The sequence below is a fragment of the Cygnus olor genome, chromosome 5, assembly GCF_009769625.2.
Source record: "Cygnus olor isolate bCygOlo1 chromosome 5, bCygOlo1.pri.v2, whole genome shotgun sequence".
Lineage (NCBI taxonomy): Eukaryota > Metazoa > Chordata > Aves > Anseriformes > Anatidae > Cygnus > Cygnus olor.
This window is the reverse complement of record NC_049173.1, coordinates 54,996,624-55,022,724: the sequence shown is the minus strand read 5'-3', so window position 1 is coordinate 55,022,724 and position 26,101 is coordinate 54,996,624. Positions and strand designations below refer to the sequence as shown.

Sequence of the window (26,101 nt, the reverse complement as noted above, 5' to 3'; positions counted from 1 at the left end):
TCAAGGAGCGCCCTGTAAAATCATTGCAACCTCTTCCCTGGGACAAAGCCACAGTTTTCACCAAGCGTTTTTAGTCACCTAATGAAGTGATACGGCCCCCGCTCCCAGGCTGACGGCTTGACTCCCGCACAGAGCACGACGACTTGAGCTGCGTGTTTGTAACACGGGAGAGCTGGGCCATGCTGCCTTGTCATGGGGTAAGCAGGGTACCCTGCTGCACCGACTGCGATGTCTGGCTGAGCGCTGAGAGAAATAGATCGAGCCTTTGTGGTACTCCACTGATACGGTGCAAGAACGAGGGGGGAAAAAATAGAGCAGTTGAAAATGCAGAAAAAAAGACTACAGGAAGTGGGCTATCAAAAATCAGAATGCATTACAGTCGGTAACTCCTAAGAAAAAATCTTATGGAAACAGGAAAATATCCTATTTCAGTACTTAGAAACCAGCATGATGAAATAAAGCGTAATAATAGGCTTGCAAAAGCAGGCCTCTTACACAAGAAAATAAACTGCTAAGATAAGGATCTTATGCGGATATATAGCATCGCATGTATAAGGAATTCACTGAAACAACAGAACTGAAAGACAAAAACACAGCACTGATTCCGTTAACATTTGTGCAATATCATCTGTGGTACCAACAGCATTATACGGCAGAATGACAAGCATGTAATTAATTGATTTTGAAGGAAAAAAATAGAGCTCAATAAGGAAAACAGAGAAATGTGGGGAAATTCAAGAAGAAAATGAAATGCAGAAAGCAGGCCTATAGCTGAAATTACTAAAATTTAGTGCTGGTGGGAATTCAAAGTACTTCCCACACAATGACTGGCTGGTGTCCTGTCCCACACAAAAATGATTTGTGACTGCCATCCAGTTCCAGTGGAGGACTCACACTCCACTTGGCTCTGTGGAGTCTCCTAAGAGGCCAAAGTGCCAAATGCTTTAACTGGAAGCAGTCTTCTGCATCTCAGAGCTGAAAGTATGGAAACAGTGCTGTTGGGATGCAAGAGGGAGGGAAGCAATCACCAATTTCCCTTATTGTAAAAACTGAAGGTAAGAAAGCTACTGAAGTCTTGCTAAGTAGCTTATGGTGTGAATAGTGTTTTGTTGCCAGTGGCCTGAGTGAAGAGCCCTAAACTTGGTTTATCACCTTATCCTAACAACTAGTGCAATGCATTGGAAATCATTTTGCTTGTTTAAAGAGAAGAGTTTCCAACAGTGCAATATTTAATTAATTTTACCTACAAAAGTTCCAAGGAAGGACTAACTCTAGCCCCTGCTGTCTTAACGTAAGAACTAACTGTTTGTAATCTGCAAATAGCATTTGATGGAGAAAGATCGACTATTTCATAAAGTGTTGGAGATAGATAGCTCTTCTGAAATGGCAGCATGGTAATTGGACCGTTTTGGTGGATATACCCCTGACAGAAGTGAAGTTTCTGGTTAGATCTCAGCTCAGTAGAGATCCATCTACCCTGAGTCTGACACAAAGTACAGTGGCCCCTTTGAAATTACATTATTCAGCAGCAAGTCATTGCTGAGACTGTAAGGGCCCTTCCTCGGGCAAGTTTGCATACTGTCTAAACCCTTCAAGCCAATGTGAAAAGACTGTGGATTTGCCAAAGGGGAGCATATATTTTCTTTAATACTGTTAGCTACAATTTCTGGCTGACTATTCTGTCTTCTCATTTGCTTTGCCAACCAGCATTTAACACGGCAGGGGCAAAGCAGGAAAGATGGGAGTTGGATGTCCCTCATTTCCTGCCTACCCAAAACAGGGGAAAGCTATGTAAAAGGAAAAGGAAAACCAGGATCAGACATCCACAGCCATTACCTTACTCAGACACACTGCCGAGAGAGTTCAAAACTGAGCCTTGCCTTCTTATGCTTCCTTTCCAAAAGCATCTCATGAATTTGCAGTTTCAAACTGCAGCGTATGAGCTGTTCACGACAGAGCCATCTACCAAAGCGCATTATCAGTTCTGCACCCAACACAACAGTTACTTATTCCGAGACGTCCCCGAACTCCGCTGCCCACCTCCAGGGGCTGTCCCTCCTCCGAGCCTGCCGTCGCCAAAGGATGCTCACACTGCCCACCGCCTGGGACCGGACACTCCCGGAGGACTGCCTGTGGTCCGACTCCTCACAAACAGCTTTAGATGTCCCCAGCTCCCCCCAAGTTGTTTAAGCTAGCTATTAAAGCACGTTATTTGTTCTGCTTGCTACACAAGATAATTGAAAGAAAAAGGGCAGTTCATCCAAATAAAAGAGTTACAGTTGAGTTCCTCAGTGATCATCTTTTTTACTGCCAGCCTGAGCTTTACAAGCATTCGTTATCCACATTTGTCATTTTGCTACGATACATAAGATAGCTTTCGTTTAATCAGGAGATTGTATCAAAAATAAAACCTCACAGAATTAATCTCTCATGCCTGAACAGAAGTCGAGGTGTCACAACTGCCATTCTCATACATGCAGAAGCAAAATGAATGCTTTGTCAGCTGCCTGAAAACTCCCTCGTAATGTGAATCCCTGGGTGGCATTTGCTACCCGGAAAGCTGGGAGCAGAAGGCAGCTTGGCAAAGAAGTCATGCGTGGATGTAACTTTCCAGCACCAGAGCAGCCTGTGGAAGCAGCAGTTTCTTTGTTACACCAGTCTGCCCACCAGCCTCTGGCTGGAAAGGCAGCATTAAACGCTTGTGGTCACACGTCTTCACTGATTTCTAAGCACATTACCACAAGTACATCCCTGTACATGGCTGTTTTCATTCCCATCAGACCTGCACGCTCCTCATTCCTTCCTAGCATCTATAACACTTCAATACACGCAAATTTAACAACTTCATTTATTTAATTCTCACTGCACTATTACTTTCCTGGGCATATGAGTCAGTTTTCCCTCTATTTTATAATGTACCTTACAGTAATTGTGTATTTCTGGCAACGCTGGCCACAACACCCACAGATGTTTTTGCACTTGTCATATAATAGCAATTTCTACTTCTATTCTTGTCAGTGCTAGAAAGAAAATGGCCTAGGAAACATGCCCCAGCCTGTATAAGAAGAAGAGAGCATAGCAGAAACAGAGAAAAAACCCATCCACAAATATCACCGTTCTGTAGCTTGTAAATGGAGACCCAGCGTGGGCACTGATATATGCTGAATGATGATTATGTTACACAAAGGCTTGAATATGGAAACCGTCTACACCTAAAGCTGTACATTCAAGTCTACTAAGTCAAACAGAGCAGGGTAAATTATAAACAGTGCTGCCCTTTTGACAGATACAGATGTTTTTCTCAAACAACCGGAGTTAAACTTCTTCTAGGTTCCCTCCCTTGGAAGCCACGGGAAGGTTCTTGTATTGTGATGCAAGACCTCTGCTCCCAGCTTTTACAGTGATAGATGTGGAGTCTGAGTTTATCCAGAAAAACCACTACTTATATTCAGAACAGGACTTTCCATTCGACTTCAGGCTCCACGTTCTGCCCAGTGTATTAGTTTTCAAAGGAAGAAAATGAAGATTGATTTCATGTGAAATTTTATAGCTTCATGAGCTCTTATGCAATATTACAGCAGACTTCTCATACAATGTAGAAAACAAGGAAAGAGCCAAACATGAGCTGTTTTCAGCAAGCTGTTTCTGAATGCAAAATGTACTCCCTGTCTGTATTTTCAGATCAAGCTTCTATACTTAATATTGTTATAGCATGAAATTTATGTAGAGCTGTAAAATCTTTGACAATCCTTAAATTCATGGACTGTTGTTCTTTTTCCACTCTCAGATAATGTCTGATACTCTTTTTACACTATTTCCTACACATACGTATATATAAGACATACTAAGGAAAAATTGCAAATTCCATTTTCCTAAGAAAAATATAAACACTAACTACTATCGCTTAGCTTAAAATACATTTTCATTGGTATTTATTCTAGTCAAAATAGAACTCCTTTAGAGAAATACGTTGTTCATGTGCTACCCTAACTATTTGGATAAAAAGATCTTGCAAAGTTAAGTTTCAGGACATTGACAGAACTTGGTGGTTATCTTTGTGCTGAAATAACAGGTGCAACATAAGGGCAAATGAAGCTAATCCATATTCTGAATCCCAGTAATATATATCCTCAGAAATTAAAATTTATTTTCATGGCTACGCTGTTTCCACTTTTATGTGAAAACTTGACCTTCTCTGTTACAAATGCATTATTTTCACTTTTTAGAGAAAAGGCCAGTTTAGGCACTAAATGAAGGGTGGACACCTAGCCTCAGCCTCATCTCCAGCATTCAGTTCCCTGTGGTCTTGGGTAAAACCTTTACTTTCCTGTACCTCAACTCTTCCTCTGAAAAATAATGGGACAAACAGTATTTCTCCACTTTACGACACGTTGTATGATTCAAGACCTCTTCTGCTGTGACTGTAGGGGGGCTTATATCAGCATGCCTAGAAAAAAAAATGTACCATAAAATGCACAGAACCTGGAGACACGCTACACAAGACACCCACCTGGTTCTTACAGTACATACATGGTATGAAATCACTGTCCATACTTAATTTTCCTTTACCAAAAGCATATCCACAGCTGCACTCACAACACACCTACTACGAAGAGAAATGCGTGCAGTAAGCACCACAGAGAAAGCTCCAGTTGTTGATGTCCACATTTCTCATCTCAAAGGACACTTTTATTGGAATGGTTTTAGGAAATCCCATGCGACTCAGAAGTCTTGCCAAGCTAATCTGGTCTTTCTGCTGCTCGCCTGCGTGTGTAAGCATGGAGAGCAAGGCTTTTGACAGCCCTGTCAACAGCCAGGTCCCCACGCAGGGAGGAGATGGTGCCACCGTTTGTACCGGGAGGGGAACGGCCTCAGCCCCAGGGAGCTTGAGGAAGGGCATGCACCCTAGCTCCCCAGTCTTCTGCACAATGCATCTGTAAACAGCAAGGCACTGTTGAAGAATGAAGAAGCAGATGCAATGTTTGCACAAATTTCCCTAGTGTGTTTGGGCGTTCAGCTTTTCACTTTGTTTTCATTTTTTTTTCCTTTCAAGAGAGAAATTTTCTTAAGGGGAAAATAAAAAAAAAGTCTTAAAAAAATATTCCTGGAAATACTATTTTTGATCAGTTTTTCAGGATCAAGCCTTAAAGATATCTGAAAAGTTGCAGATGACAATTGTGTGCAATTTGAAATGTTGAGATGTCCTCGGCTATGATTTGTTAAACGAAGATGACACGTTCAGCTTTGCAAAAATCATCAACAGTCTAACCTGCCTCAGGACAGCCATTCATTTAGGATACTATGAATGAAACTCCTTGCTGGTTTCAACAGACACTCAACTCGAGTTTAGCACCTATCACACTGACTACCCATTAAGGGCACTAAATCTCACATCAAACTGCAGACAGGACCAGTAGAAAAAAGCCACAGCTGTGCTCAGTGAACACGTAGCAAGGGCTGCAGCGAGTCCCACCAACATTTCCTTTCCACCTTCCGTGGCTGCTCCCAGGAGATCCTCTTTTATCTGGGGCTTCAGACTGGAAGCTGTGTTTCTAGTGCTGTGCAGTTGGGATTAAATGTAAAATACGATCGATGTCTCTAGTCAATCTGATGCATCCGGTTCTTCCCAAAATGTCCTTGAATGCTATACAAACCACTATTTTTAAGAGCATAAATGCTTAAAGGAATGACCAATGCTAAAACTACTCCTTACTGTAAGCATTGGCCTTTGTACACTCTGTTATATTTTCAGAAATACTAGCCCAAGGGTTGAAGACTATTAGCTTGAATTCACAGCAGTAACCCAGAACTTCATGAAATTCATGTAGCAAAAAAAATACACAGAACTTTTGCCTCAGGAAAAAAAAAAAAAAAAGCTTCATTTGGACTATCCTACTAATTAAATGATTATTTATAAAAATAAAGCAACCCACCAGCCAAAATTAATTTTAAGTAACACAAGTTACAGATTCTCAATTACTACAAGTGGGATCACAGGACACCAGCGTATGTCCTGGTTTCATTTTTCAAATACAGTTAAAAAAAAAAAACAAAGCAATATAATGATCACCTCATAGCTGTGTCATTTGAAGGAGCTGTTGCAGCATGGCCATGGACAGTTGTTCTTTCCTAAAAAAAGAGCCCTGGGAAGAGAGCTGCTGCCACAGCCTGTTCCCAGGCAGAGTGTGTGCTCTCCGCTGTGGCTGATGGACGTCCTCGTGCCTGAAGGTCATAGCTTCACCTGCTCCTGACTTGTTCTGGTCTGGGACACCACCACAATTGTGCTCCCTCCTGCCTTGCACCTGGATCCCGGGTTCTATCTCCTACAGAAGCTCTCCAGCACAATCACTTAGCTAAACTTTACTGTTGTGCTTGTCCTCAGGCAGGTCAAACACACAAAAATAGTCCTACTTCAAAAAGCCAAAGGATAAGGCATTCTGGATATGTATTACCTTAAATTAATTAATTAAAATAGCCATTCTCAGCCAGTTACAGCAGATGAGCAATGGCTGGAAATGAAAAATTCCTAACAAGGTACGGAGACCAAGTTGATTTCTCTGGGCTGTATGAACGCTTGTATAAGCTGTGATCCATTTCCAGTACTCAAGAGTGAAGTGCTCAGTGCTACACAAAGAAATTAACACCTAAGCACCAGAAGCAACTGCCAGACAAACTGCTTTCTTTGCCTTTTAGTCTGTCTGAGCACAATTTTTGCTCACGGCACCAAATTCAACACCAGCATTATCCCAGTGAAGGTAAAACAACCCGTTGCACCTGGTTTGGCCTCTCAAGGACTGCAACATCATAGGCTGCGAGTGCCCAACACACGGGCACAGGAAGGGAAAACCCCGTCACCCAGAATTTCCCATTTTTCCCCATTTAAGCAAAACACAGCAAGAAACTGTGTTTGCAGAGTATTACGGAAAGCATGTATTTTATGTAATAATTTTAAATAGCAGCCATGTTAAACAAGTTATTTTTCTAGTCTTACGTGTAAATATGCAAGTGAAAGACGTTAGCAAATATGGACAGAGATGTCCACATACTGACATGGAATGACTCTGGCCCCTTTACGTATTTGCTGTTTCATCTATTTAATCCAGAAGGGGGGTAGAAACACAGGTACTCAAGAGGTCAGCTTTTGGCTTAAATTAACAGTGAAATAAGTGATCAAATGAAGTCTAACTATGCCTTTGTATTTAAGTTCTTATCTTCCATTTTTTTCCATTAAAATTACTTTTAAAGTCAATTCCCTGTTGCTCCTTATGGAGCCTAATGTTGCTGCAGAGACAGGTGACATCTAAGTTCTAGCATCACTCTGCAGGGCGTAAAGTTAGAGCAGACCACAAGGGACCATGAAGACAACCCCTTATGGGAATGACAGATTGTGATAAGCAGCATCTCCAAAGGTACCATATACACCCACCAAATGGGTAGAATAGTACACGTCGTGCCTTATCCCGTCTCCACATGCAGAGGAGTTTTGGAACAATTTCCCTTCAGCACGCCATAAGACAGAGAGGTGTAAAAAGCCCCTCTCCCGATTCAGTCTAGATTTCTTGTGTTATTTCCTATGTAGGGTTAAAAGGAGGAGGGTGGGAACAAGGGGTGTGCTTGTGGTTTTATTTGGACTGCAAGCTCTGCACCACAGAAATCTATTATCCTACCATGCCTGCCTCACTGATAACCATACACAAATGGTAAGCATAAGAGCGTAACAACAGTCCAGGCGTCTGGAAAAAATACAGACAGTTAAATGAATGGTACCTAAGGGCAACACTCATTAGAAAGTGAGAAAAGACATCTAAATACAAGCAACCTGTCAGATCACCTATGTAGTAAATCCTTCTTTTCTATGTGATGACATGCAAAAGCCTAACTCTGTTATTTTTACAGAGGAGGGGAAGGAAGGAGCACCACACGAGGTTCCCAGCAGGGAGCAAATACCTCACCTCCTCTATAGAGGAAAAAATGTATTTTACGTTCACACACGGTCAAGAGCAACACAGGAAGCTTAGAGAAAATGCAGTGCTCCATACTCCTAACTTGCACATTTGGCCACGTGTCTCCACAAGCAGCTCTAGGAGCAAAGCTGGTGTCTGCCGCTGGGCAGGCTGGCGTGGCTCCAGCTGACGTCTTCCCTTCAAACTAACATTCAGCCACACGGAAACATGCTGCAGGTCAGGGCCAAAAGATACCCATTTGTCACTAGTAAAATTCAACAGATTAAACTTGTAAACACATGCTGACCATAAGGCACAAACTCTCTAAGAAAAGCTGGGTAAACAGCAGACACAAACATTTCCCTTTATTACATTTTCAGATCAACCTTGGAGAAGTATGACTTGAAAATACAAGGCTATATTTAACTGCAGGGAAGCGTTTCCAAAAAATCCTACAGTAGAAACTTGCAGAGGGGGGAAAAAAATGCTTGTGATGCTTCTGATCTTTCCCAAGGAGCTGCTGCCCTCATTTAGCAGTGCATTCCCGGCCAGCAGGCTGCGGGGACCAAGTGGCCGGGCAGCCAGGCTTCCACCCCAGCGAGCTGCAGGGCTTTGGAGAAGCACCCTTGCACAGTTGCCATGGCTGGCTGCTGCAACGTTTGGACAACACTGGTGCTATCAACTTGCCTTTGTTCAGAGAAGCAGGCTGGAGAGGATGGCAGGTCTGGAAGATTGAAGAATAACACGCCAGGCGGGTACCTGGTGAAACCGCTGGAACCCACCCGTGGTTTTTAATCCCCCTTCTCACACAATGAAACACAGCAGCTCTTTGGATAAACCGGTCAGATCATGGATAAATGCGACTGGGAGTAATACGGGGCAAAAACATGTCACAGCGGTCCTTGGCATTCAGGGACGAGCTTTGCAGATGCCTGCTGCATTCTGCCCGTGCTGGGATGAGCTGAAACCCTGGTGCAGCTGAAGGGGAACTTAAAATGCTGAAAGGGCAGTTTCTAAAACTGATGATAATAATTTCCACAAGAAAAATACAAACGACTAAGAGTATTTTAACTGTGTTTTTTGCAGCACTTGCTTTTAGCTATTTGTACAAAAAGCTTCAGCTCACCCACCTAGCGGATGTTACACATACAGGGAACTGCTCAGGCGAGGCACACAGTTTCAGCTCACATTACTCCAGCCAACCAGCTCATTCAGGTGTATTCAGGTATAGCCGTTATATATGGGCCACATTACACCACCATTCACATTTATTATTTCCATTCATTAAAGCATCCATTAAGAACACAAACATGTACAGCATATACCATATACACGCTATCACGAAGATTTCAACATCTGTCATGAAAAGGGGGAAGCATTTTTGTGCTTTCTTTAAAAAAAAGTGAAGCTGGCAGAGATCACATGAAGGAGGGCAAGTGAACAAATTAACTTTAGCAATGAAATTAAAACTTCCTGCACTACACGCTTATAAACAGGGACCCTGCCAGGCTGATGAATTCTCATACAGGCTGCTGTTTGGCTTGGGATGTCCAAAGCACACTGTAGAACAGCTCATTTTCACAATACAAGTAATCAGTCAAAAACTAAAATAGCAGTCAAACTGCCATCATTGGAGTAACGTTTCCTTGCAAAAGAGAATGTATTGAAAATAAGGGCCTTCATCTTGACTTTCTTAAAATCCTTGGGAAGAATCGGAGGCTCTGGCCCACATTGCAGTACAGGACTCTCTGCGTTTGCAAGACAGCAGCAGAAAGACTGAGCATTTTACTAGTACAACTTGATGTCTGCATCAGAAAGGAATGGCTCTTGAAAAACTTCTGGCCAAGACGCAAAAAAAACTCTCCTCTCTGTTACTCGATAACACAGATACTTACGTACATACACAAAGCGATCATCCTTAAAAATAATAAAACCCTACCACAAACCGACATGAAAACCACAGTTATTTCCTACCCTGTTTATAGGAGGGAACTGTGGTGTTGGTTCACTCTATATTCATGTCTGTTTCTCCAAATTCTTGCCTTGGGTGTCCCGCAACTTCCCCAGGCTTTGCATGAAACCATGAGAGAGTCTACTCTATCCACCTACAGATTCCCCCATTCTTCTCCCTTCAGCATGACAGCTTTGCTATCACTCCGCTCCTTCAAGCTCCAGTTGTACGGGTAACACCCTATCACTTCTCCCATTAAAAAACTTTCATTTTCTCATCAGCCTTTTCTCATTCTTTTTTTTTTTCTTTTTAAAATAATAAAGACATCTCTTATCTCTTTCTACTGCTACATTCAATATTTCTTAGTTTTATATTCAGGATGGAAAAACAAAACAAAACAAAACTCTACCTCTCCTATATGAAACATTGCTGCTGCTTCTTTCATCTCTTCTTCCAGTCCCACCTTCGGCTGCACATCAGTTGTCGCCTGTGCCTGCCAACATACCTCTTCACTTCCAAGCACCTCCTCTCTGCTATGTCTTCCAGTCCATGTTCTAAAAATTAGCTTTCTTTACTCAGCTCTCTCCCCAGTCTCTTCTATTTTAGCTGATACAGATCTTGTTCTTTTACCTTGTTCTCCGCAAATCTCAGATCTTTCAGATGTTTCGTGTATCGTTTCATCTTTCCTGTTACCTCATCTGTTATGATTTATCACTTATGTAGCAGATAACACAACTACCTCTCTCTCTCTCTCTCTCTTTGCAGTGCTAAGCAAGAAGTATGCATCAATACTCAGGATAATAATATGCTCAGTTATCACGCTGTGCTAAAAGAATTGCAATGAAACTTCCTTCAAAAGCTGCAACCATTTTACAAAACGCATGTCCTCCCAGGGAGGACACAGCACTTACAGAGCAGGATTTCTACAGGCTCCCATTAAAGCCAGACTTGGTATCTGTGTAAAAGAAATCCCTTAAGTACTCTACTTGTTTGCTGATAAAATAATTATGATAAAGTATTAAAAATATAGTATAAAAAGTATATTAAAAACAAAGTATAAACAGAGTATATTAACGTACCCCAAATATATTAAATTAAGTAATAATCATTTTTACAAATTGAAGCGATACGAACCCCTTCGTAATAGTACTCACTGAGTTACTCACATTAATAGGAATAATCTGCACTACCTACAAGGGAATGTAGCATGCAGCACCACCTATATTGCCAAAATACTGCAGGATGTCAAATGTTGAGCTCAAATATCATCCCAAAACAAGAGGCAAACTGACTGTTAGAAAGGAAAACATCCCTGTTTTTCTGTAACCAAACATTAACAAAGATATAGCCCTACTCATGCTTATTGACCTCAGACTTTTTTTCGGAAGTGGGTAGGAGAGGAAACCAGCCTTGTTTCACCCTCCCTCACTCAGTTCTCAAGAACTACGCCAATATTTTCTTGTATTTCATTCCAAAAACCTAAATACAATTCTGCTGATCATCTCCAAATTTTCTTGGCCCCAGAGCCTGTGCTCCATGCTACTACATCCTCCATTAACCACAAGACTTTCTGCGTGCCAGCTGGAACTAATCACCACAATTACAGGCTTTTGTTTAGAGAAGCATCTACAGTACAAAAATATAGAGGTTTGAAAGGGAAAAAAAAGTTCTTTTGCAGAGGAAAGATACAGAACTGACTATAAGAGATTATATATTAGAAACAGCCAACTGTTATCTGGAGCAAAAGAAGACAGAGATGCTCCCAAGAGCAGAGAAAGCCAGACAACAGGAGAACAGGGGAGAGGTTCTCACCTAGGGAGCTTTTCATGGGGTCAGTGGGGGCCTTTGTCATGTCATTTCTGGCACTGGGTCGAGGCTGAGAGGCACCGATGGTCCCAAATGGTTCTGCAGTACTGAACTTCATTTGACAAGGCTTAGCAGCACTGGCTCCGAGCCTGACAGACCCGAACTGTATCTAAGGCTCAATCTGGGCAAATCTGTACGATGCTTTCCACCATTGTGTAGCAATGGGAACAGCGATGCAAAGAGACCTGCTCTGGCTCCGGGTTCAGCTCTCTAAGGTTTGCTGGGCTTTGCTGGCTTAGGACTGCACCATACAGAAGCGAATCCCCTCATGTTCACACGCTCCTAAGGGCTGGGGCAGACACAGATCAGCTCCAGTTTTCCAAGCTGACACATCTGGCTGGACCTGAGCCAGCTCTTCATAATTCAGCTCTCACGTCTCTCTGTCCACAGCATGGTGAGCCTACAAAGCAGGTCGCTGCCCAAGGGGGAAAGACGACGGCAGGAGGATTCCCATTAAGCTGTGCTGTATTTCTGTTAATCAACGTAGCATCGTTTATGGTGCCTTTATTTATTTATTTCATCTACTCAGCTGTGATGCCCAGCTTACAGATGCTACAATGTAGATATGATTTTGAAAATGATTCATTTGAAAAAGTACGACTAGACATCACCTCTGTACAGAAGTATCAGACACAAACACCAGGGCCCACACTCTGGAAGATGGCTGTTCAGGCACGTGAGCTATATTAAGAGGAAAAGTGCCCTGAAATGCTAAGGATGAAGACTGCCATGTCTAATAAGCAGTGTAACGTATACATTTTCCCCAGAATGCAGGGAACCTGGAAAAGGGTAGTCTCCTTAAACGCCACCAGCAACTGTGTGAGCACAACCTCCATGAAGAAACTTCTATTCTTGCCTCAATATTCTTCACTGTGAGATGCTAAACAGCTCAGCAAACACGCACGCTCCTACAAAAGCAAGCTATATGCATAATCCTTGCTTTCATGTGAAGAAAACCACTGGGGATGCCTGGCTATGACTAATGGGCTCAGTCTCACGAGCAGGGTGACACAGAACGGCCAGCCCTACTCACCCCACCCTCCTGAACCAGAGACTGAAACAAAATTAGAGCCTCGGAGGAGGAAGTGCAGAGCAAACATTTCTTGCCAACACTCTTCATAACTCCTGATGCAGCCCACACCCTCTGCATGCTTTTATATCCAGATCTGTCTTCTAAAAGCAACCTACAGTGTGCATCAGACTATAAAACAGAACAATGTCGTTCCTTTATAGAGAACAGTGACTTTAAGCGACTTGGCTACGACATTATGGAATCTGTTTTAGACTCCAGTCCTCAATGAAATTCAGTTCTTACAATGCATTTGTGGAACATTATAGTAATTGTCAAAATTTCCTCAATTATTTATGCTCCAGACAGCTGCTGTGGCTACAGCAAGAATAGCAACCAGTCTCTTCAAAGCAGTAAAAAGTAGCAGCAATAAATCTTTTAGATGGCTTTCTTTTTAAGGAGTGCTTGCTCCATGGGTTTGAGCAAGATTGATAACTTCCAAGAAAAAACAAAAAGCCCAAACAGAAGAGCAGAACGCAGTGCTGCTCCTGACTTCAGATAGCAAACTCTTGTCAAATCTTTAATCTTACTTGTTCAACTATGTGAGTAGCTGTACTCAAGTTACGGTCTGGGAGGTGGGGACATTTGGGAAGAGAGCCATAAAAACGAAAAACATTAACATAGCTTCATAGACTGAAAAAACGCTCCAGTGTCCCAAAGCAAGCATTTACAATGCAAACAGGAGATTTTAGAATATTTATTGTGAAATGAGTTTTTTTCCCTCAAGATACACAATAACCTTCTTTCAAATGACAGATTTGAAACCCTCCTCCCTAAGAGGCATTATAAAAATCAGTTTCTTACTACATACTTTCTTAGTAAAGTTTTGTCTATAATTTTAGTTTCACTGATACTCAAGGCAGACATACCCTCAAGGTACTATATCCTTCTAAGGTTATTGTACTAGCTTTTTTTTCCCTTTCAAATATTATGTACAAGCAAGACACAAACCTAGATCTTTTACAAATTAAAACTTGTCAGTCAAAAACAACTTACATAAAAAAGACCTTGTAGTTTGCAATTTGACTTTCTTTCCCCATTTAGTGCGTTCTGCTAATCTATTTTGTTCCTTTTCAAAGAATATAGAAACTCTTAGTCCAACTTTAAAATAAAACTCTACTTCTACAATACTATTGTCTACATATATCAAGGACCAACATTTTAGTTTTATATATTCCTCTTTAACTATGTGATATTTCAGAAATATAAAATAGAATCATAGAGTGGTTTGGAATGGAAGGGACCTTAAAGATCATCTGATTTCAACCCCCAATAAAATACCAATATCCACTATAAGTGTATGATAAATGATTAGGCCTATTTCAAAGCCTGTACAGTACAGTGGGGCAAAGACTTGTAGTATTAATGTTCTTCAGATTATACACGAACTTCAACTACTGTGATAAACTAATTAAAAGTTGTTATTAAAAGTCCCAGGCATTGAAGTGCCAAAAGCTTACTCAATACTAACCCACATACATGCAAACAACAGACCACTTTACTACTTACCATTTGCGATCTATTTTTTGGGCATCCATTGATGTCTTCAATCTTTTCATTTGCTGAAAATAAATAAATAAATAAATAAATAAAGCACAAACTATACCAAGGACATCATACCAATCAATTGCAGAGCATTTGCTGCTAGCTAAGTAAAGGGGTTTAAGGTTGTAGTTGTCCAATCAAAGTGAATGTGTGAAATACTGAGACCCATCTAAAAAAGCAGCTGGAGTTTTCTAGTGGGTCATGCCTCCAGAGACAGCTGGAGCCGGAAAACAACTGGTCTGGCAACATCTTGTACACTGACGGGTAGCTCCTTTAAACTACAAAAAAGATTTAATCTCTGGAAACTGAATCACTGCTGGGTGGAAAAGTGTATGCTACGTATGTGTAGATGCTTGCTTGTCAATTGACGTGCTCTGTAGAGTTGAAGTTTAGATAGAAAAATTACGATCAAGTCTAATTTATTTATTTTTTTAAAAAGCTGAAATCACAAGACTACTTTTCAAGCATCTTATCCATGGCTCACCTGGAACACAATTGCAGAAAAATACGTAGTTTTAATCTTTAAAGTCTCGAGAGAAATAAGCTGCTGAGGTGTCTAAATGTTTGCCCTCAGTCTGTTTGCTCAGTCTCACCTTTCAGTATTGGGCCCTGAAATGGCTTGTGTGCTAGACTGAAGAACCAGTTATAATCAAAGCCCTGTTTCCCACAGTTTTTACTGTCTTAAATGTAGGCTTTCCTTCCCCTGCTGATGAATTGAATGGAGTTGTCTCCCATCATTTTGTACATTACAAGATACGTTTTCTACCTAATGTATATTGTCAGGACCTCAGTCAGAACTCCATCTAATTTTATGTTTCTTCAGGTAGGAATATCAAATAGGGCACAGTATTCCAACAGCAGTCATAAAAATGTCAAGCAAAGAGCTAACAAAACTTCTTTGCTCTTCCTGGGTATAGACCTTTTCATACACCAAGGTGTCACAGTACGTCTTTATGTCACAGTAATGCATTAGGAATTGATGCTAATCTGAAAAAGGTTGCAGATAAAGTCGTTGTACTGTTCCCCAGAATAGTTTATTGACCTCTACACACAAAGAGTACGCATTTGTTTCACGAACTGTGATCTCAGATTTAGTTTTATGGAAACAAAAATGTTTTCTTTGTATTCTATTTACAGATCTTGTGCTTCCATCTTTTAATGTTTTCTATCTCTTGGTTTTGAATTAGGCAATATCTTTATCAACTGAATTTATGATAATAATTAATTCCAAAAACTGATAGCGGATGAGTTTGATAAGATCTTATTCATATAAATTTGCACTTTTTGTAATTATTACTTGAAAGGAGACTAATGAAGTTCTGAATGAGCTTTTCTCTTGTTTTCGCAGAGAGATATCCCTAATAACCCAGGTAATTTTATTTATCTTCCTTTAAAAAGAGTAGCTTTTTTCCCAGTTCTCTATAACTTCCAAGATGTTATGTAACTTATTTTAAACCAATGTTAACAAACCATAGTTTATTATCAGCCTCTTTTTTAAGCTTTTGTATGCAAACTACCCAGACTCACCTATCTGAAAGTATCTCAATGTTGAGAATTTCTTTCCAAAATTCTCACATGTGAACCTGAGGTTTTTGGACACCAGTTGATAATTCTTCATCCCTTCTGAATTAGTTATCACTTCCTTTTACATTGTTGTCCTTGTCTACAATAGGTGATATAATATGTAGGTGACCACAGATAGTCGGTGGGAATCAGAATGGTAACCAGAACTGGAATTTCTGCTCCAATTTACCTCCTCCATTGGGTGCTATTTCTGCCTCCCCCCTGGGCAGTCATGTTCCCCTGTGCAGGCTCACACCCTACAATTTCTCCTTCTCATCCACTCCCACCTCACCTACAGCTCTTGGTTTCTCCTTTCACTAAGTTGTAGCAATTATTGTCTCTCCCCTGCAGGTACAAGTGCTATGAAAAGCAGGTGTAATAGAGAGCAACCAGCAAGACTGGCAGTGGGGCAAACTGGCAGCAGGGCTCAACTCTAACTCAAGCCTCTCTATTTACATGAAGCAGGGCAAGAAGTCAGAGATTCGTACTAGGCTGGGTGGATGCATCAAAGTGGCCTCTGGGCATAATTGGCATTTTGCAGGAGTCTGCCTAATTCAACAGGAAATCATTTTGATGCTCCCATTCTTTGTCTGTACGCTGCAGCCCATCTCTGACCCTTTTAACCTGGCTCCAAGGAATAGTGCTGACAGCAAGTACTACATAATTTGCTTTTCTTGTGGAGAAGGTTGGAAAGCAAGAGATATCAGTGAATGAGTTTCCCTAAATAACACAGTGTGGTGTGCTCATGGGCAGTGTGATGGCACAGTTCATAGCATAAGTCACTGAATGCTCCAGGATCTTGGAAAAGCGTCAAGTTTCACAGCTGCAAAAGCACAGCATTCTGGCTGAGATAAATGGACAACTCTTACAGCTTCTGTTTCTCACGGCCATGTAGAAATACTACATCAGTTAGCATGAACTGGAAGTCACAAGCAAACATCAAGGCTTTAAATTGTATCTTAACCCTGAGCAAGATGCAAATTCATAACCACAGACATGTGAAATATTGGAGATTTTTTCCAAACTGACTGCAAGTCTGCAGAACTTACACCCACCCCCACCAGCCCTTCCTCCTTTTAAATCCTTTCTCTCTCCCTCCAGTGGGCATTTCCTTCCAGCAGACGTTCTCTATTGCCTGTTTGGTTAAAAGGAGTTCAAAACTAGCATTCTTCACTACAGGTTTAACACCAGTGCAGGTCCTACAGAAGTTGGTCTACAACAAGCCCCAGGTTTGCTTCAGCAATGGAAATAACCAAAAGTGGTTCATCCTACACAGACCACGTGCTCTGTATTGGCTTTGGCTTAGCAAGGATGTGAGTACGAGCCATGTAAGATGGTTATCAGGACCACAGTAATGTTTATACCATGACTGTGGAAGCATATGGAAGTACATGCAAACAGAACGCAAGGAGTACTCCTTGTCCAGTACCAGTATCGCCTTGGGGGCATATTCATGCTACCCACTTTTCTGTGGCACTTTGCTTTCATAAAACCAGAGCAATTTGACTGTGTGGATACAGCGAATTTGGGTTCAGCTGGTTTTAAGTATTTTCAGATTTTTCCCATTTATACACAGATTGAGGGTTGTGCTAAGCCAGACAGAAGAAACCAGCTGTACTCTATAATAAAGGCAGTAATGAGTGGCATTGGACTTTCACTAACAGGGTCGGAATCAAAGCATGGAAGATAATTGGGTTTATGCATTTTGACAGAAGGCATACTATGAAGCCACAAGCCGAAAGTGTAAGAAAACAAAAGTGAAAAGGAACCTCTGGCATTAAAAGTACCCAAGAAGTATTTAAATCTATTGGCCAGTTTCCCATTTATGTAGCTACGGATATACACTCCTGTTGGAAAAAAAAATCTTCAGCAAACGACACTCCAAATGCATGAAAAATTATGATAAGAAATCAGAATTGTTTCATTAAGCACTCCATAGAACTAAATCGGATTTAACCACCCATACAAAAAAAAATGGCCACACTTCATAATAATGAATTAAGCTTTCTGTTACAACCTTAGAAGCTCTTCTGCATTCTTCACTATTCCAGGTGTATGCTTAGACATTAGATTACTTTTTCTTGAATGTCTGAATGAATGCTGTGCAATATACATCCTACGTCTGCTCACTTTGGCCTGCAGCTTTTAACTGAATGGTGACTCAAACATTTGTAAAACGAACTTTTGTATAATGTGCCACCCAAAATATGATGAAAGTTACCATTAGCAACCACTGCTAAACCGATCCCAAGATTCTGGTTTGAAATACAAACCTATAAGCTTCCCCTGTAAATGTAATAGTACAATTTTCACATCTGCACACAAAAGCTATTCTGAGGTAAGTCATAGTATGCATTTGAAGTGGGATACTTAGCTGGAGTAATAGGAAAATACTAGTGGACTGGGTTAGAGTTTAATTTCATCATCAATTTGAATTCCTGAAAATTGAAAGATCTCAGAGGGAACCAGCTGACAATGTTACATATCACCAATTTCAGATCATGCACAGACCCAGTGTATCTGCATTCATGAATTTATATATAGCTACTAGGTTTATGTGGTATTACAAAGGCATAGGTTACTTACATATTCTGTTATAGACTCATAATTTTTAAACCCAAGTAAACCAGAATGCTGCGAATACATTTCGATTGACTTGCAAAAAGAATAAAAACTGTCACCATATTATCACCAGCACTTTTTAAGTCTGAAGATCATATCCTCTTAAATCAAATGCAGTGATGTTTGGTTTCACATCTTTTTAGATTTAACCCTTGACTGGATTCTAAAGTTAAAGAACTACCAAAGTATTATTAATTATAAAATTTCTTTTTGTAAATATACAGCTATTTCACTATAGAAAGGTAAGCAGAAAGGATTGCAGTCATTGTGTCTGCACAGTCATCACCTCTGTCTTCATTAAACAATAAAAAACACACATGCTTACTCTTTTCAGTTTGATAACTGAAATGTCAAGATTCAACATCTGCAACGTAAATCTCAGATGGTGAACACAAAAAAAGATGTATAATGAATACCTGAACTAATTTTGATAAGTTTAGATAATCTCCAGACACTCCACTCACATGACAAAAAGGAGCATCTTGATGGCTACTTTTACCCATAAGAAAGCATAGCAAAAAAATGAAAAATGTCTCCTACACTGCCTAGCAAAGCTTTCTTATGATGTAGTCTTGATTGTTAGGAAAAAAAAAAAAAAAGGGAAAAAAAAAGCTTTTATCTTGCAGGCTACAGTTAAAGCTACTTCTATGTGTGAAAATTATCACCATCTCTGTGACAATGAGATGCAGCGTGCCTAAGGCCATACACATCAGAAACAAATGACTTTCTCTTCACTGCTAATTTGGAGGATTCAACTGAGTATGTTTAAATAGGAACTTTCTTTCATATGCAAAAACATTCTTTAAAAATGAAATCCTTCACCATGTATTTTACCTTTTTTTTTTTAAACCTACGTCCTGCAGACCTAATGTTAAATACTAGCCAAAAGGCAATGGCTCAGAATAGCTAAAAAATGTAAAGGTGAATCAAAGTAAAATAAAGTAAACAACGTTACTGATTATTTTAGAGGGCATAAATCGATTTTTTTAAGTTTTCACAAGTCAATACTCAAAAATATCTGGTACAACCAGGTTCACATTTTGATGGTGTCATTGTTACATGCGTGTTCTCATGCAAAATTTTTCTACAACAGTATTCACACAAGGTAGCTAGATATTTATGAAGGGAACGGAGACATAACTGCTGCTTGACAGGTCTGTAGAATGTTAAGATCTGATGTTGCTCTATAACATATAGAGATGAAATCTTTTTTGATGTATTCCAGTATAGCTCTAGCGGAGCCATTGGAACGATGCCTCACGATTTCATCAGGGAACAGTGTTTACATATTTGTACCTTAATCAGGGAACTAGCTCGTTTACAGCATCTCAAACACACATAAATATGCATGCACTGATGTCTTGTTACTTCACTGCTGTCTTCTTCATTTGCATCTCAAATCTGTCAGTTTGCTTCTAACAATAGTCGTCCTAATTCCCATTAGCAGGCTTTCTGATTCCATCAATCTCCATTGGCCCATGCATGTGTTTTGTGGCATCCCAGATACCAGATGGATGAGCCTCTGAAGGAACTAATGAAGGATCCAGGCCCAAGGGAAGAAGGAGACTATGCAGCTTTACACGGGGCCAATGCAGAAAATTGTTTAAAACCTTCATTATCCACTAATATTACTGCAAACCGAGGGAACTCAAGGCTTAGCAGAATTTAGCCTGTATCTGAGATTCGCCCTGATGATAAATCATCTTCCTCATCAGAAAACTCGCTATGAAATATTTCATTGTTCTTCCACATGAAAATCATACCTCTTCTCCTTTCCTAGCTGCATGCGTGGATTTTCCAAATCCAACTAGAAGTTGCAACATAGCAGGCAAGTATCACTGTGAACTATGTTCAGACCAATCCCAAAAATGTATCGGTAACAGGGATAGTGAAGGCTAACAGCATCGTAGCAAAATAAATAAATACCTTATTGGTTGCCTTTTTAAAATTCAGCCGTACAGAGGGATATTACTGTGTCAGGAGATCTTATCAGCAATATCAAATATTTTTCCACTATCCTTTATGACAAAGCTTTATCAAATTAATTAGCAAAGTCTCTGAAAGAAAATTACCACATAATGGCATGCAGTTTAAGGGTTCCCCCCCCCCAACCCTGCACTGTGTTTATGTAGAAGATAAGACAGTCAATTTCTGAGCAGGCTGGTACAAAAAGATACGTGATACGAACAGAGAAAGTCACTCACCTACAACCTGGATTATTTCAGCTAATAAGACTCCATCTGTCACATCTTGCTGTAGATCTTTAATCAATCTCTTGTGGCCAGATTTTGCTAGATAGTGATTAGCCCAATCCGTATAAATCTGTTAGGAGGAAAATAAACAAACAAAAAGAATTTGTTAGTCATAACATCAACCTTAAAAATCACAGCTCTTTGTTTGTCTCAGTATCCGAGAGGCTGCTTTGAAAGAACTGCTTTTTTGCCGTTTGAAACAAGTCAACACCATTAAAATTCAAGGCATTGTGCAGATCAAGTATTCAGCTTACTATAGCTGGGCTTTTCCTATTCAGAAATCTGACATCAAAGCTCACGTAAGACTATAGTAAACTTCTCAACATGCTACAGCCCAAATGGATCATCAGAGACAGTGAACTAAGTGTTCCACAGTGGTAACGGTAGCTTCCTACCAGCAGCTTTGACACTCATTCTTCGTATCTGTTTTTGAGAGATTTTAAAGATTCTTTTCCAAGAACCACTTCTGGTACATATTAACCATGCAGCATTTCGATTTTGAGGAAACTCCATTGCTGTATTACCTGACGAGCCTTTAAAGGTCTTTAAATCTACCAACTTGAGTAAATTCCATCTCACAGGTTAAATAGGCCTATTAAATTGATTTTTATCTTTCATGCCAACTTCTATCTGTTGGGGTTTATTTTAAGATGTATTATCTGAAAAGTAAGCAAACAAAGCAGTCAAGTCAAAATCTCTGTTTAATCTGCAACAAGTGCAGCTCACCACATGCTAGTGCAGCTTAGCCACGATCAACAGAGAGCTTATAAAACCTTTTCCTGCCAGGTTATCAAAAAGGAGTAGGAAAAATACTCAACTAGGAATTTCTGGTTAAGAACTAAATACCATTTCTTAGTATAGCACAGAATTTAAGGGAAGATTTTTCTCTATGAACTATTTCTATTCCAAAGAAATAAAGAAAACCTGCTAAATATCAAGATCTTACCTTTAAATACAAGGACATATTAAGGTTGCCCCCTATTCTTATGAGTCCCTAGTGTATTAGAAATGCAGGCGCCCCAATTCAGTCATCGGAAAGCAGAAGCGCCACCCGTGTGGCCGCTGCCAGCCTGCCACATGCCCTACAAAACCACCAGTAACTGGGCTCGGGTTGGATGGTGCATTTGTTGTTTTATTTTGTTTTGAACCGTCAAGCATTCTGCTACTGACAAAGGCCTCACACACTGGTGGGTGAAACTCTGACCTAGAGGCAAGTGTCTTTAGGACAGTATTTAGCACACTTTTTGGGCCAGAAATTGCATCATGAACACAGCACCCACATGCTTTTCTAGCACTGCGCTCCAAGGGCTGTAACGTCACGCTCCTCTTGCACTTGCTGATTCAACGTTAGTATGACAAACTGAAGAGCGGATGTTTTGACTAGTTATTTAGTTATCGAGTCTTCCCTTTTAATTGTTTTAATCTGTAAAACACTGCTGATAACAGCAATGCACAAGTCATTCAAAATCTGAAACGTACACCCTTCTTTTTCTCCATTTATCCTCTACTTCCACCTTTAGATCAGCAGGATGTGCCTACTCTATGCCATCAGTGTCACAATCTTGAGAAGAAAGCCACACTGGAACACCTCAATGAACAAACAGAGCTAGACACCTCAGTGAGCAACATCTTAATGAAATAAATGCCAAGTACATGTGAGTGATTTCTCTAGCTGACTGAGAAAAAAAAAAGGAAAAAAAAAACACAAACAAAACTTCACCCAAACCAGACATTGTGTTCCCTAGCTTCTTTTACAAGAAAACATTTTCTATAACAGGAAGATAATTGTAAAGGGTCTAACGACTCTGAAGAACTAGGATCACCTGTGCCTACTTTCCTGCCTCCCAGAGTGGCTCACTTACTCCCAGAAAAGACAGGAGGAATCAGGTCTGGGGCTACCGACTTCCTACACACAGGGAGGGGGCCATGCCATCCACCCACACGGGTGCCAGTGCTGCCCCGGAGCCCGCAGGCAGCTGACAGCAGCACAGCCCTGGGCTCCCCACCACCACAGGGCAGCCATCACCGTCACAGCTCCACCAAGGCCTTCAAGCGGATACAACACCATGACTTGGTGTGCCATTTGAAGCCTGGATCACTTCCATGGTGCAGACCACCATGCAAGCAGAACAGTGCTTGGTCAGAGCTAGAGGTGAGGTGGCAGTGGGGTGGAAAGGAGCACAGAGTCCTCTGGGCAGCTCCCGACACCACAGCAGCGGCGCGGCTTGAGGAGCCGGCGGGTTGGCACCACAGAACAGCCATTTTACAGCCGCCTCCGAGTGGGCCTGTCCCCGCTGCGTCCAGGGATGCTAGGCCTTATGTTCACACCCCACAAATACCCATGAGTTCAGCAAAGAGCCCAGCTCCAAAACGAGCCCTCCTGCTGAAGGAGGAAAAGTGAAATCCCCCCGAACACAGCCCTCTGAGCCAGGCCCCTGTAGCACAGCCAAACTCCTGATGTTGGCAAGGTCTGCTCTGCCCCGGTGTATGCTGACGGCAGTTGCTGTGCTTGCTAGCAGAACTGCGAGCAGAGCTTGTATGGCAGTTATAAAATATTACATTCAACACAACAACAAACACCAGCACAGTGAAAATACTTGTTTCTGGGCTAAGGTAATACAACATGATTTCGTTCAACCAGTTGATTAGCAAACCCTTTTTCAGGAAAATCATCATCTTAATAAATCTGCATGAGCCTTGAAAGCTTTATTATACCACATTATTTTGCAATATGCATAGCATTCACTTTTTTTTTTTTATTTATTTAAGCTGTCAGGGCTATATATTTACAAGCTCTGAAGCATTCTTACCAACGCAGAATTACCGAGGCTTATTGTAGTAGCTCTTTATGGTCACTGCTCATTTTTATGGCATATATTAAGCTAATTATGGAAACTTTCCAGGATGTTTTCAAAAACTGTTTGTTGCAAGTCTTTGTAATGTATTACACAAATACGATTCCTAACGTTTCTTTTCCTTTTCCATACAAACAAGTTAAAAAAAAAAAACACAATACATACAATGGCTGCTATTTCTAGACACATGAAAAATGTTTCAAAGCACATAATGTTTTCAAATGTTCAAAAACAGGCAAATAATTGGGAAAACAATAATAAAAGAACTGGGAAAACACTGCTGAGAAACTTTCCATTCATATATGCCTATCTCCGCACGTGAATTTGGAGTGTCCCTCAGTACTTTCAGTAAACAGACTACGATGTCAGAGGTGTGGACAAAAAAAAAGTAACTTTAACAGTCATCTAATTAAAAAACACTAATGCCTGCAATCTGAAATGTTTGACCAACAACCTACAACTTCAACCAGTCAGATAATGCTTATATTGGTATGGGCTTTTACAACTTTTTGGCGATTTCACACGGTATTAAAAATTATATATATATATCCTTGGAGACAGCTTCATTATTTTAGTTAAGAAAAAAGAAGTGAACAACATGATCTGGGCATTACCACCACAGCAGGTCTTTGTGCCTGAGCACAGTCAGCTTAATGTTTAACTGGGGTCTAAGCTCTGGCTTTTGTTAGCGGTGGACTCAGCTGTTTGGTAGGTTTTTTCTCTGCAGTCTATGATCTTAGGAATTCAATTATCTGGAAACAAATTAAAAACAAATGTGATTTATTTATTTATTTTTTTAATCCATCAAGTTTGACTTAAGAGTGTTCCAGGTGAACACCGATTCCAGCAGGTTTGAATTAAGTGCATTACAGGTAAATATTGATTTTGGAAATATTCGGTACGTTATGAGTCACAGCTAAAACATTAATGCACAAAGCAAGCAAGATTTTGAGAAAAAAAACACAAAAGCTTTAAAAAGTTGTCTGTAAAGAAAAAGGATGCAAGATCGATAAGCCTTTGATCAACAAGACCTCTGCAGTCCCCCCTTCTCCCCTTTCGTTATGGCTATCCCTGCATGTTGTAGACAGGAGAGGGAGAGAGGGAGGCCTGGTGGGAAGAGAAGTGGTGGGTCCCAGCTGGGAGACCCCTGCACTTGGTGTCACCTCAGGCCTTACTGCTGCCCACACTCGGAGGCCAGGAGGAGGGAGAGGTGCCTCCAGCAGAAGGGCTGCCTCCTCCTCCTCCTCACAGCACGGCTCTGGGACAAGCCAGGAAAAAACAGCTCATGGGCAAGTTTGAGACGAGCGGGATGGCTCTTTGATACAAGGGAACCTCATCTTTTATATAGCCCTCGTAGTGGTGTAACGCCTGCAGTCAGACTTGATTGCTGGCACCACTTGAAACTGCCGGTCTTCAGGAAAGGCTTTACATTGCTCCTTTTACCAAGCTTTGCGTCAATCTGTGCAGCAGTGACAGAGGAAAGGCAGCCACAAAGCACAGCCAGAGAGACCACAGAGTCACCAGTAAGCATTTGGGGAGGGCTAGGGAACATACTGGACAGTGAAAAGCAAAAATCCTGATGATTCTGTCCACCTACAAGTAATACACATGCTCTTTTTAAGCTCGGAAGAATCACCACAAAAGCCAATACACACAAATTTCCTTGCTAGCTGTAGCAGTCTGAAGTTGGGATCTCATACCTCAGATTTCCCTCCTACAGATACCACTGCAGAGGCAACAGGCTGGTATCTGGGTGCACAGATGTGCTGACCAGCAAGAATGTGGATCTGCTGGTGGTCACGGCCCGACACAGCCATCTGTAGGACTATAGTCCTCAGTTCCCATCATCAAAGCCAGGACACTGACCATTATGAGAGCAATGAACCTGGTGAGACTCTTCAGAGATCACAGCTGAGACCCAAAATCCACACACATGCAGTTGGATTGAGGTGATGGGCAGCCGCATTTACCCCAGGGTATCCTCTAAACAGACCTGAGACCTGCATGGGAATGCAAGAACCACCCCATGGAGTTCGCTTTCTCACTGGTATTTTCAAGTGTGTTTGTTACAAAAAGGAAAGGGTTCACACAGAACTACATAAAAATAATTTCCCTCTTCTATACAAGTAAAAAGCTATGCTATTCATTCATTTTCACCAATAATTTCCAATTGGAATAAATGCTCAAGTACATCTTCAAACCTTTAGTTCCTCCCCCCACCATGCCAGTTCTTAACTAATCAGACCAACTGTTTGGTTTTTTCCTATCACGAATCAGACTCCCTGATGTTTGATAACAACCGAACAGTACCTTTTTGACAGCGTACACCCCAACTAGAATAGATGAAGGCTTCTTTCATTGTTGAGCAGCGGGGTCAGTCACACCAACCAACTCCAGCAGGACCCCGGTTACAGTGCGGCGCCTGTGCTGCTGCT

The 26,101-nt window shown here is 41.0% G+C and overlaps 1 protein-coding gene across 6 annotated transcripts in view; it reads right to left on the bottom strand.

Moving 5' to 3' along the window:
• NAV2 (neuron navigator 2) overlaps window positions 1-26,101 on the bottom strand; it is a 232,195-nt gene that overhangs the window by 149,249 nt on the left and 56,845 nt on the right. For all 6 annotated transcript variants that reach the window (XM_040560473.1, XM_040560474.1, XM_040560470.1 and 3 more), the window contains exons 2-3: window positions 20,764-20,881; window positions 14,339-14,391 (exon numbers count right to left, since the gene is read on the bottom strand). In XM_040560473.1, coding sequence (XP_040416407.1) covers window positions 14,339-14,391; window positions 20,764-20,881 — 171 coding nt within the window. The remainder of the gene's footprint in view (window positions 1-14,338; window positions 14,392-20,763; window positions 20,882-26,101) is intronic.